The 13,741-nt window shown below is 37.4% G+C and overlaps 1 protein-coding gene across 2 annotated transcripts in view; it reads left to right on the top strand.

The window, feature by feature from the left end:
- Positions 1 to 12,830, top strand: part of Lgr3 (Leucine-rich repeat-containing G protein-coupled receptor 3) — a 51,509-nt gene extending 38,679 nt beyond the window's left edge. Inside the window, exons 9-13 of one of the 2 annotated variants that reach the window (XM_017624735.1) lie at positions 5,907 to 5,978; positions 7,951 to 8,394; positions 10,905 to 11,449; positions 12,136 to 12,336; positions 12,405 to 12,830. In XM_017624735.1, the coding sequence (XP_017480224.1) occupies positions 5,907 to 5,978; positions 7,951 to 8,394; positions 10,905 to 11,449; positions 12,136 to 12,336; positions 12,405 to 12,448 (1,306 nt within the window). In that variant the 3' untranslated portion in view covers positions 12,449 to 12,830. Of the gene's footprint in view, positions 1 to 5,906; positions 5,979 to 7,950; positions 8,395 to 10,688; positions 11,450 to 12,135; positions 12,337 to 12,404 lie in introns of those variants that run through there. The other variant, XM_017624742.1, reaches the window with a different exon arrangement.
- The last annotated feature ends 911 nt before the right edge of the window (positions 12,831 to 13,741 follow it).

Raw genomic sequence — 13,741 nt, 5'->3', positions numbered from 1 at the left:
GCTCTGGACATCAGTTACTAGGTCGCCATTATTGTTCTTTCAGGAGTTCGCCCTGGTATTGAAACCTTCCGTAAGTCGCCTAATTCTCTGGTAAAATTTTCGAGAATTTTTCCTTTCGGCCAGCAATTCAAGCCCTTCGCACTCACGTATTTCGGCCTCGCTCTTCTTATTGCGGCAAATAGTTAACAAATAAAAATATGAAACTGTAAAGTGTAATGGCTGGAGAAAAGGGTAATTTTTTTTTTAATTTTTAAGAAAATTAAATACATACCACATACATGGGGCATTTCATACTATTTCAATTGGTCAAAAACTGCTTTTGCTCGATTTTCGGATATGTAGCAAAGGAGGTACTAAAGTGTTTGTAAACGCAAAAAAAAGAACTATTTTTTTTTTCTAAAGTTAAAAATACAATAGCCAAAATATAAGGTGTCTCGGCGAAAGCCATTGTTTATGACATCATAGCTCGATAAATATTGGTTCTATCAAAAAAATAAATTTTTACTATTTTATTGACAGAGAGTGAGAGATTTATAAATTTTTTTAAGCCACATTTGCTAATCAACAATTTAGCAAGTTTTAAAATCTGCAAAAAATATATGTGATGGAGCGTATATCAAAGATTTAACTGACAACTTTTTAAAGGGTGTATCGATATAGAGCCTGAGATATTAATTGTTTCGTAAAGCAGTTACTGATAAAAAAAATTAAAAAAATAAAAATTTTAAATTAAAATTAGATCAAAATACGTGAAGTGGGCCACTTTGAAACGTTTTCTTTCGGATAACCAAGATAGTTCCGTACTTTGGTAGAGGTCCAGGTAATATATGTTTCCCTATACTTTAATTTGCAATAGAAACTTATTATGGAACTTTTCTTATCTAAAAAAAGCCTTTTTCTCGTTAAATTTAATATTTTTGGCGAAATTCGGATAATCCGTACCTAATCGTGTTTGGGTCGCGCCGGGCCTAACTGATTTTAGCTCCGTGCGTGTTTGCGAATAAGTGTTCTATTTTCGTGCCTGACCGTGCCGAAAAAATAAGGCCCGCGCGCCCATCTTTTGTCCGAAGATACACATACATCCTACCAATATCCGATAGATCGCTTCGAACCACCCTGCTACGACGGCCGCCATAAATTTTTGCTCGTAAATATCGCAGCAATCACATTAAGGCCTATTTTGCAAATAAGTGTCATTCTACTGTAAACATTCATTTACATAAGTATGTATGTTGTATTTATATATGTATGTATGTCCTTTCACGCAGTTGAATATGACCTATAAAATTTTTTTGAAATGCGTGCAGCTTTTTTAACTGCTGTTAAAAATTAAATGCAACTTTCTGTTTGCACAAGTGCGTTCAGTTTGTTCTACCTACCTTCAATGAGGATTACATATCTAAACAATTCTTCTTACCTCGAAGCTAATAATACAACTACAAACAGCCGTTACACAACGAAACGAGGCACATTTAGCATTGACGCATTCACTTAGGATTGAATGGAACGTGCCTTTTGGTAAAAAATGCTCCGATATGCGAAATTTTCGGAGCAACATGCAAAATCAACACAGCCACAAGAATATACCAATGTACATTCACATACATACATACATATATATGCACAGAAGGAAATATGTACGTATGTATGATTGTACGTATAAGTTGGTAAATATATACATTAGGGTGCAACAGTCTCCATCAAAAAATCGGTACTATTTCTCCTTCGGAATTATAAAATATAAAGATACTTTAGAAAAAGATTAAAATTTACGTGAGCTGCACCGATTTGAAAATACATACCGCCAAAAGTGGAGTTTTTTATAGATAAATAAATAGAGTAAAAAAAAAATCAAAAAATCACCTAAAGTTATAGAAGAGCGAACTTAAGCTTAAAAGGTCCGCATAAAGTTTTTAGCAACGGCATCGAAATAATGAGATTTTTGGCGCTATTTTCAAATCAGTTCAGCTTAGGCAAATACTACTATTTACCAAAATATTATTGCAGACTTCCTAAAACACTATAAATTTTATAATTCCGGTGGAAAACCCTGATTTTTTTTTTTTTGTGGGGCACTCTAATGTGCATAAATATGTCTGCATAAAAAGCATAACTGTGTACAAACATAAATACATACATACATACATTAGCACGACTATTGCTTTTGAAGTACATCATGCATTGACATAAATATTTTTGTTGATGTAACGATTTTTTTCAAAAATGACCAAGAGCCGTTAAATATTGGTCTTTTTTTCTTTCCTAACCCCGCCATTTACATACAGCGCGTGCGACTGCGGTTATTTATGATCAATGCAATACTTACAAAGGACTCGTAAACATATTTGATGGCGGAAGGGGGGGGGGGGCGAGTGGACGTATAAAATATTATATCAATGTATTTCGGTTAAACATTATGGTAATTGCGCTTTGGCGAAGGTCAATAATTTACGTCAACGGGTTGTTTACAACATAATGAATTGGAAAATTCTATGCGGCCGCAAACACTGTCAAAAGTACACAGCCTTCTTCACTAATTTCCAATACTAACGCCAGCGCACGAATATCGTAAAAGACTCTTTACATTCGTATTTACTGCTTTTATCGGTTTGCTTTCCGGCTAAGTGAGTTTAAAATTTTGTAAATATCGGTATGTGTGTGAAGGCTAAATGGCGAAAAAATGTACAAATTTGCATAGATGTACTCATAAATTGCCTAAGGCCACAAATTTGAGACTCCAAAGCGCCAAAGAAGAAAAAGCAAATATTTCATGGAAAGCAAATGCTGAGAAACGGCAGTTGATCAAGAAATAATATCTGTGTTTTCGCTGCACATTAAAAAAATAATGAATCGCGGTAAAAAGGCAATATACCTACACACTACATACATATTTATATCGGTTGAATGGCTTAATGTTTTTCTTAATTGTAAAATATTAGTACAGCACAGTGAACGGAAGAAAATCAAAAAGTTTAAAGTTAAAAAAAAAATATTATTAACGAGTTAGGAACCAGCAGTGCCCTGCGCTATTGGGGGCTTAGAATATACCCATAGTAAGGCATGCTTGTGACCCGGGAATTGGCTAAACACTATTATTTTGCGTCCGGTTCCGGTGTTTACACCAAGTATCCCACGGGTAACAACCGAACATCCAATCGGAAGCGAGTGGCGAACACGCCCTCCTTCAATATGTTTTGCGCTGGGGTTTAGACCTACCTCGTAAAAACAAACAACCCCCAACCCCTATGTGCGTTAACGTCAGTGAATACCGCACCCGATGAAACGATGAGCTTTATGAGCTTTACAAAGATGTGGACATAAGTAGTGCAGCGGCTCCGCTGATTTGACCATGTCGTAAGAATGGACAGAAACATTGCAGCTCTGAAAGTATGCAACGAAGGTCGCGATTCTGGTAATAGAGCAAGTGGAAAGCCTACTCCGCAATGGAATGACCAGGTGAAAAATAAATTGGCTAAACTAGGCATTTCCAATTGGTATCAGTAGAGGTGTGTGCCTTGTCTCTTTACTATTCGTATGCGTCAGAGCCGGACCACCGCTTACGAGGTGCATGAGTCGGAAGGCAGGCATGGCGTAGGTCTGAATTTCTGACTGGAAGCAGGCAACGAAAAGCGGCAATCCTCCAGGTGCTGCAACTCCCAAGGCACCACTGTATACAAAGGCTAGTATTACGTAAAGAAGTAGCCGTTTTCGGGATGCAGTAACATCCAAATCTGCTTGTGGGAGGTGCAAAAATAAGATTCTGGTGGCTTACTGCTGCTGATGACAGTGCGGTTTGGCGGAAGTTTTTGCGGGGAGGCCAATTTTCCTTAGGTGTCTATGAAACGAAGCCAAATACAGAAAAATATGACCTTACCAATGCTAACTTCTAGCGTCGCAGCCACTCTGGTTTCAACCAAGGCCACAGGCGGGGTTTCAATGGTCCCAATACAGACTTGCTGTTTATAGAGAAGCTTAACAACTCTCTTGTTCTGTCACCTAGAAGTCGATCCACGCATTTTAAAATGCATTGAGTTCATGCCTGGTTAATCGACCATTGCAGACGATGCAGGGTTGGACCAGATCTTTTTGACTATGTTCGTTTAACCGAAGACTTGGCGGCTCGTAATCCCCTATTCCCATTGAACTTATTCACGGATAAATGAAAATTATTTATATGCAAAAGTACGTGAAAGTGTTTTTAGCAGCAACTCTCACTCAGCCTCAAATGTAGGCGTTCTAATCGATGCAGGGTGGTCTAAACGGAGGTAGTAAGCCGCCTTAAAAGAAGAAGCGGATTGAATGATTTTAAGTGCAATATCATTAAAGGATGCGAACAAATACATATTTTAAGATGTAATCGAAAATTATCAGATGAAATGGAATGTGGCTAAGTTTGTTTACCCACGAGTGAAGCGGACACAATCTAAAGACTTCATTAAGCTAAAAACAAAACGCATCTCTTGATACTGATTGGGATCTTAAATGATCATTGTCATAATAAAATGAGCAAGCAAATTAGGTGCAGCTCTCAAATTAAATTTCTCGACTATATTTTTTATGCAGAATACACGAAAAGAGTTAAACTTTTACAAATAATTTACAGTCGAAAATAAAAATAAGGTTCCTGAACAAACACTGTGAGTATCGTGGTCGCAAACTTAAGGACAAAAAGCTCAATTGGATCTCACTGACATTTATATCTGTCAGAGACCGCATGGTAAAACCTGGAGAGTATCACACAAACTAACTTTCAATACGGTCGTAAAAGCTGTAGTTACATATGCGACACTGGCCTGGTGGCCAAAAGCTATGCAAGTCAGTGCGGGTGCTATACCGCATGGTCTGCGTGGCCATTACAGGGGGCACATAGTCCTTGTCTAACGGTTGGCCTTTGGTCACTGAAAAATCTGATTAGAAAGGATCTCCGTAGTCTCCAGACATTCCTGGTGGATCCGCTATCAAGTTCAACTACATCATGTTACCGAAATTATTTTTCGTCAAGCACTATATTCTCAGAATTCCTGAAAGGGACTGCTGTGAAGCGATAGTAAATATCTATGTTTGACAAAGGATATCAAGTTTGGTATGCGGGTTGATCAAAGATGGACGACTGGGACTTGGGGCAGGCGTTCTTGGACCAAGATTCCAGAAAAAATTTGCCAATAGCATTCCAGGAAGCAATATCGAAGTCGTGTGTTCGAAAATGTCCTAGGACAAATGGGGCCAGAATAACTAACATTAAAGGACTTAGACTCGTTTAGAAAAGTTGTGGTTGTGGAAAGTTGTGAAACTCTTTTGAACCGCCTAGAAACCCACACCCTGGACATTAAGGGTTTGAAGCCAATTAAAAAGCTGACTGACGTAGAGCTCAATTGCACTTGTATGGTCCCGAGCTTTCTCCGGGACATCTAAAGGATACCCTGCAGAGCTAATTAGGACGAAGAATCTCAGACCACTGCCCACTGGTAGAAGTCAAAGGGAATTAGACAATCAAATAAATCCATAACTCCTTCCCGGAGTAGCTCCGAAAGACTCCTTAACCTCCAGGACACTGGAAGTTAAGGTACCATTTGAATAAAATGGAGTTTTCTGTAAAGAGGGATTGCAGGTTTTGTGGGTTGGTGGTGGAAAACCCAGAGCATATTATATGTATGTGACTGCCTACATACCGTGAATCGCAGCCTGATATACCTCCAAAATTTAGAAAATTATACCCTCCGATGTGCTTAATATATAATATAAGGTTTTTTTTTAGCATAAAAGACGATAGAGCCTTTTAGGTCGGAGCGCGAGTATATCCGACATAATAATAATGAAAATAATATACACATGTTCATATGTTCAATAATAATTCATAAAATCTGTTTTCTCTTCTCATTGCACATACTACGCTCATTAATACACAGTCGGCTCATTGGTAATCCCCTGAAGGAACTGTCTGGCGAAGTCTTTTTACGAAGTAGTTGTTTAGAGGCGCTGTGAGTATACATATAAGAAAAAAATTATTTATTTCTGTACATAAGATGTTGCAGCAAATTTTTATGAGCGTCAAAATGTCATATACAGTATTGGCCAATACAATATAACCCCCATTTCAAAGTGATATTGTTTCCCACTCATGTTTATTCATTTATTTTTAGGAATTTTCAATTAAAGTATAGGTAATGCTCTAACAAAACCTATATAAACCCAAGTTTTATCTTTGTAAAAGACTACGAAAAAATGCAACAAATTTCCACCTAAATTTCAAGCTTTTTTCTCAAAAGTGTTAGAATTTTTTTGAGTACGCAGTTTTGCAGCCCATTTAATTTTAGTCTAACAATATGCAAGTTTCAAGTGACTAAAAATCACCGGTGATTTTTAAGATTTTTTTTTCACCGAAGGTGTTGCGTTGTGTTTCTTCCATATAAAAATAAATTGTGTTTATTCGTTATATGGAAGCAAACGCGACAAAAAGAAATTCTAAGAAATCAACGGCTATTTTTAGCCACTTGAAACTTGCACATTGACTAAAATTGAATGGGCTATTAAACTGCTTACTCGAAAAAATTCTAAAACTTCTGAGAAAAAAGTTTGAAATTTACAAACTTTAAAACTTGGGTTTATGTGGGTTTTGTTGGAGAATGAACTGTATTTTGATTTAAAATTCCTAAAAATTAATAATTAAACATACATAAGTGACAAACAATATCACTCTGAAAGGGGGGTGCTATAGATATGGCCTAGATAATACTGTATATCCATATTTTTAAGGAAGGACCGAGAAGGTATGATCGAAACAAAATGTCGTTTCCGTAGTTTTGTTCCTAAGACCGCTAAAGACGCAAACTGAAATGAGAATAAACCTTCGGGAATATTTTCACAGGAAGAAAAAAAGAGAACAGAACTGTCGAGAACGTTTTCAAAGAGAATCGCATACATATAAAAGAACAAAATCCTGGGGAACGCTTCCGATGCGAACGATACTTTCGGAAACCTTTCTATGAAAACAAAATGGGACAAAGAACAAAATGGGAACAAAAGTCTAAGGAACTTTCTCTGGAATAAAAATTTGGGAACTAAAGTCTCAGGAACATTCTGACAGCGAACGCAACGGGAACACCTCTTTTCTGAACTATTCGCAAAGAATGGAAGCGCTGCATTAGTTGGAAATGTTTAGATATTAAAATTAATGAAAAAAGAACTGAAAGATAAGTATGCAAATTAAGTCAACGAAAGACTTAAGACACGAACTTTTCTTGCTCAGAAAATACAAAATTATTCCATAAATGAACAGTATACCCTAGTGATAAACGATCTTGAAATTGATATAATCCAGCTTTCTTTTGGCTTAGAATAAACAATCATGGTTCTTACTAAAACGATTTTTTATATTTTCAATTTGGTGGGAAAACGCAATAAAAGATTGATAAAATGAAATGAAATCTCAAAAAGCATAAATTTTGAATTACATCTCTTTATTACTCAATGTGCGATATTAACACGCAGACGCATCTCCCATTCGTAACGTTAAGTTCACAAAACTTTTGTTCTCTAGCAGAACGTTTCCCAGACTTTTCTTCTTATTTGGTCCTCGTTAAAAACGTTCTCGATACTTTCCTTCTCATTGAAAACTTTACCGAAAGTTTAATTCTCATTCTGGTCTTCTTGGGAACCTTCTTGAGAGTTTTGCTCTCATTTGCCCCCCCCCACCCCTTTTTAGAACGTTCCCGAGAGTTTTGTGCATATTTTTTTCGGTACGGAAACATTCCCCAACTTTTTGTTATACCCGCTCAAACTGTTCTCAATAGTTTTATTTCCGTTTGGTTAATTTGCGGGATCGTTCTTGACATTACATTTTGTTCTGATGCAGAACTAAACAAAAACCGGAACGCATTCTCGGACCCTGTTTTTAAAGCTTTACTTACGAATATATTTATTTTCCCAACAATCTTACCTTACCCATTTCAGATCCCTTAGCCACACGCCACTACACATCGGACATCAACTACTACAATCGCTAAATATTTCATATCTAAATTTGACGGGCATACATTTCGAGCGTATCGAATTTGATGCTATCAGTCAGATGTCTAATCTGAAGTACATCGTCTTTGATCGTTTTTACTTCTGCTCGATGACTCCACAAGTTCGCATGTGTAAACCAAATAGTGATGGTGTTTCATCATTTCGCGATCTACTCAGTAAGCCAGTATTACGGTACTCAGCTTGGATAATGGCTTTCGTCACGGTGATTGGAAATATAATGGTACTTTGGGGACGTTTTATTTATCGAGATGAGAATGTTGCTGTAACTATGGTTATACGCAACTTGGCATTGGCAGATATATTGATGGGCTTCTATTTGATTACAATTGGTGTACAGGATTACCGCTATCGCAGCGAGTATTATAAGTGAGTAGAGCAGAAAAGTATGTAGTTTTTTTAACAATAGGTAAGTACGATAGAATTTATGATTAAATTGTATTAAACGAAGAGCACACGATTTGTACAGATTTGTACACTTTGACAGTCACAGAGAGGTGTTGTTTAGAAATTTTAGTTGAGCTCAATAAAATATATGGTTGGAGGCGAGTTGGAGGTAAACAATGTTGGGTATACATACTCTTACTTATATTTTAACTTCCGATGGAGAAGAGGTACTCAATATCACCTACGTAAGCAGACGAGGTAAGGAACTGGTATCCGATCCCATGTAAAATTAGTAGTAGATTTCATAAATCGCAGACGAACATATTGGAAGGTGTTTAGGCTCTGTCCGCGGCACCTGCGGCAACGTAGGACCAGGGTCCTATCCCTGAATCAAGCAACATCTAAAATGGAAAACATTTTTTCTAGCAGCGGTCTCCCTCGGCATTCAACGACAAACCTCCATGCAAAAGCTTACCCTAAATTCCATTTGCCGTTCGGAGCCGGCATTAACTGTAGGTTCCTCCATTCGTGTAACGGCACCAAGGCGTACACCAAATATTGGAAGATACGCTCGGCCAAATACTTAGAAAATGCCTAAGCCCCAAAATTTTATATTATTCACTGACTTTCCTTCAACCAACTAGATTCTACATAGCCTATTACATACAGCCTATTACACATACAAAAGAATATTCAGTAGGAACTGGAGACTAAGGCCAAAGCTTATCATCTGGATGTACGCGGCAATCATGCGACCAATACTAACTTCCAAGCGGAAGTAGTGGGAATCCGGAGGGCCTGTGCATTTTCTCAGACAGCCAGGTGACACTTCTAGCACTTGCCTCACCGGTAACAAAGTCCAAAACAGTCAGAGATTGCAAATGTGCGTTAAGCTCAACAGCCGAGTTAAAAGACATCTCCCTCATGTGGGTTCCCGACCATAGGAACATACACGGAAATGAGAGGGCTGACGAGTTGGCTACGGCCAGAGCATCTCTTATGAATCCGAAGCAGAGACAATAAACTGTACACGGGAACTCATCAAAAGGGAACTGCATTTGCAATTCGTACGTATAGCTGATGCACGTTGGATCAACCCTCAAACCTGCAAAAATACGAATAATATATGGCCGCACTATGACAAACGAAAGACAGCAGAACTTCTAAAGAGGTCGAGGAAAGATAAATTCAAGTTAACAGCCACGATAACAGCACATTGCTTCATTGGCGAACATACGGCTAAATTGGCCTTTCATATAACCCTCGGTGCCGTAACTGTGATCTTGAAGGAAGTAAGAAAACGATCCTACACTATCTTTGCGAGTGGCCAGTACTAGCACGAATAAGGCCAACATCTTAGGGAGATCTCCAAATTCACCATTATTAGACTAAAGTGGATTCATCGAAAAATCCAAATGGTTTGACGAAACCGCATCATGAAAGCAGAAAAGGATCAAGGATCCCAGAGAAAGCGTATCAAAATGGTGCTATAAGCACTAATTAGGTCCTGGGCATGTCCTCAGGTCACTCTTCTACCAACCAACCAAACCTGCAGAAAACCTCTAATTGCTTCTCGTGCGTACAAATGAACATTTTTGGACTAGTTCAAGGCTATTCCAGACCCATTTTGGTACTAGTTCGGTATCATTCGGGGCCTGTTAGGGACAATTTCAAGACCATTTCGATACTTGTTCGGAATCATTTCGGGACCGTTTCGGAGCCTGTTTAGGACAATTTTGTGATTAGTTCAGGACTACATTGGGACTAATAAGGGACCATTTCAGGATCCTTGCAGGACTTGTTCGAGATCATTTCGGGACAAGTTTACGAGTTTTTCGGCCGTTTCGGGACCTTTTTAAGACTGGTTTTGGATCATTTGAGACACGTTCAGGAATATTGCAGTCCTATTTCGGAACTGTTTCAGGACTACTTTAGAAACATTTCTGGACAACCTGAGGGCTATTTCAAGAACATTTCGAGACTAGTGCGGGATCATTTTGGGGCTAGTAATGAACCGTTTCGGACTCCTTTCAAGACCTGTTCGAATTGCTTTCACGACTTTTTCAGAACCACTTCAGGACTACTTTCGGTCAATTACATTACTAGTTCGAGAACATTTCACTTTCATATTCATATTCGTAATCGTACTCATACTTATATTAGTTTCTCTTATACGCATTCAATTTATAATAACTTATAATAACTTATTCATTTATTCACATTCATAGACATATCCATATTCACGTTCATAATCACATTCATATTCACGTTAATAGGATCTACCTGCGGAAGTTAAATAATTGCTATGACTGAAATTTAGAATATTTTCCTTGGTCACAGGTAAGAAAGAACTCAAATGTCAATACACGTAGAAACCAATCTCAATGCAGACCTTTCAACATTTAATTACCATGTAATCGTTCATGTAATGACTAACTATACTCATCTTACCTTTCTCACTTGCTGTTTCTTCTATTTCCACCTTCTTACAGAGTCGCACTCGATTGGATCACATCCTGGCAGTGTGCTGCTATCGGCTCCTTGGCCGTCACCTCATCCGAAGTTTCCATGCTAATACTCGCCTTCATGTCATTCGAACGCTTTCTACTTATCGCCGATCCGTTTCGTGGTCAACACCGCATCGGCATAAAAAATATTTTTATTGCCCTTCTGGTCATTTGGTTAATGGGCGTGGGCATTGCTGTAGCGCCAGTTGCACTCTGGCATTCTAGCACCAAATTCTATGGCACCTACTCGGGCACTTGCTTTCCGCTGCACATCCAAGAGCCCTACCCGCTGGGTTGGCAATATTCAGCTTTCATTTTTTTAGGTGTGAACTTATTTTTACTATTGATGATTGCTCTCCTCTACACGGCATTGCTCATTTCCATTTGGCGTACGCGTAAAGCAACACCACTGTCGCTGTTGGATTGTGAGTTTGCAGTACGTTTCTTCTTCATTGTCCTGACAGATGTGCTGTGTTGGGCGCCCATTATAGCGGTGAAGATTTGGGTTTTCTTCAACTATAACATTTCGGGTGAGTAAAAGCGTAAAGTTTATTACACAAACATAAACTCATGTACGTACCTATGTGCATTAGGCCGAACCATAAAAAAGGTTCGCCGTATAACTTTGAGTCTAAAGTATTTTTCCAAGGCAGATTCGTAAAAAAAAAATAATAATCTGCATTATCCTGAGTTTCACCCGAAAAAAAATTCGCTCGAAAATTTGTCATCCGCCCATAGTAAAACCATGGAAACCAAAAGTGAAAAGTGAACCGGTTCGGGGAAAATGAAACTCATGATAAGGCTGAATTTCTTTTTATACCGCCATGCCTTCGGCACTTACAGTAGGATCCATAAATATGATATATCGATGTTCTTGTCTCTAGAAAACTATTTTTTGTAACCTGTTCTAGTTTTTACCCATCAGATCTCACTTCCTAACACCCTAACGTACCACCCTAATGCCGACTAAAATCATTAATTTTTTTTCAAATCTACCTTGCAAAAATACGTTAGACTCCGAAGTGTACTGCGAACTTTTTTGTTTGCTTGTACATAAGGTGGTACGGTCTAATGTACATTCTATATAAGTTACTCATACGCCGAGTCGTACTTGCAATAACTGTATTTACATACATATACATGTATGTACGTACATATTTATAGTATGGACATGTAACTTAAGTGTGTGTACGTCTTTTGTTGTTTTTACGAGCAGACGATATCTACGCTTGGCTGGTTGTCTTCATATTGCCACTGAATTCCGCTGTCAATCCGCTGCTCTACACATTCACAACACCAAAATATCGTAATCAAATACTGTTACGCGGTTGGAAGAAAATTACATCGCGGCGTCGTGCTGAACCCTCCAACGGTCTAGCGACGACGATTGCAACCGCTACAGCATCCTCAAATCCGGGTGAGTTTTAGTTCAAATTGTTGGGAGGTCATTTCAATAAAATTAACAATTTGTTTTCCTCCTTTTAGATGAATCTTCGGGCAAAGCTATACCGCTAACAGTAAATCACTGAGGGCACCGAACATACCTACATACATACATACTCACATATTTATATACTTAAACGCATCGATATGTATTTTCACACCACCAAGTGGTTGAGCGTGTAGTTCTACGACAAAATATTTACTATTTAATATGTATGTTTAAGTGTGTGTACATTTTTTAGATGTATCTATTAGCTTTAAGTGCAACAATATGTATTTACAAACATACATACCTACATACAATGTCTGCTACCTCAAAATGTCGAGTACAAAAACAATTGCCGTAGCAGTTTATCAAAATACCAAAGAATAGAAATTGAGAAGCATTTATGATGCATTTACCTAAATAAATACATATAAAATAAACATATGTACATACATGCATGCATAAAAAAGTGTATTCCAGGCGGCTATTGGTATGTACTAGAGGGCTGCATGAATTCATTCAAACTTCTAGACAAACAGAGTACAGTAGATTTGAATATTTTACTTCACATACAAAACACTCAGCGTTTGGAATTTTGTAAGTTATGAATATACATTTTGTTTTATATTTTCTACCTTCAAATGGAAGAATGTGAATGAATGAATGGAAAACATTCAAATCATTCAAACTCAGTTCGGTAAAAGTTTCTTTCTACAAACAAGTTTTTTCTTACGTAATAGGAGCGCAGCAATACATACATACATACATTGTATGTTTGTACATATGTGCATAGAAAAAATATTTTTGGATATTCATACACAAAATTGTCATTTATTTCAATTCAATTTATTTTCACTTTGTTTGAATATTGTGATGTCGACACAAATATCAGAACAGCTATTCACTCAAATTCAAAAAAAATTTGAAGCCAAAATCAGTAATTCGTTTTGTATATGAATAATTCAAAAGCCGTTTTGAATGCATTCATGCAGCCCTCTAGTATGTACATATAGTTATGTGCGTGTATGCATAGATCTAGTATTATATTTAAATGCTTAAACAATTTTGTTTATGGTTTCTTTTACGAACTTTTTTTCGGTGATACATACCTATATACATAAGTACGAGTACGTATGGTATGTAGTATGACGTAAATAATGTAGAATTTTAATACTTAGTATGTTTGTATATAAATATTGCATGATGTTTTTGAGAGTTCGTATTTATCGTAACTGTAAGCGATAATGCGCGCTTAAGTGATTTAAAATGTACGTAATGTATGTGCGTGTGTGGGTGTATTTATGGTAAAAAAATAAGATTATTGTTTCAATAAAATGTAGTAAAACTCACACATAATGGAGAGTATCTTTATTCTTTAGATTTTGTGAGTAGA

The sequence above is a fragment of the Rhagoletis zephyria genome, unplaced genomic scaffold (assembly GCF_001687245.7).
Source record: "Rhagoletis zephyria isolate East Lansing unplaced genomic scaffold, Rhagoletis_zephyria_1.1 Rzeph_scaffold_00059, whole genome shotgun sequence".
NCBI lineage: Eukaryota > Metazoa > Arthropoda > Insecta > Diptera > Tephritidae > Rhagoletis > Rhagoletis zephyria.
This window is presented reverse-complemented; position numbering and strand designations above follow the sequence as displayed.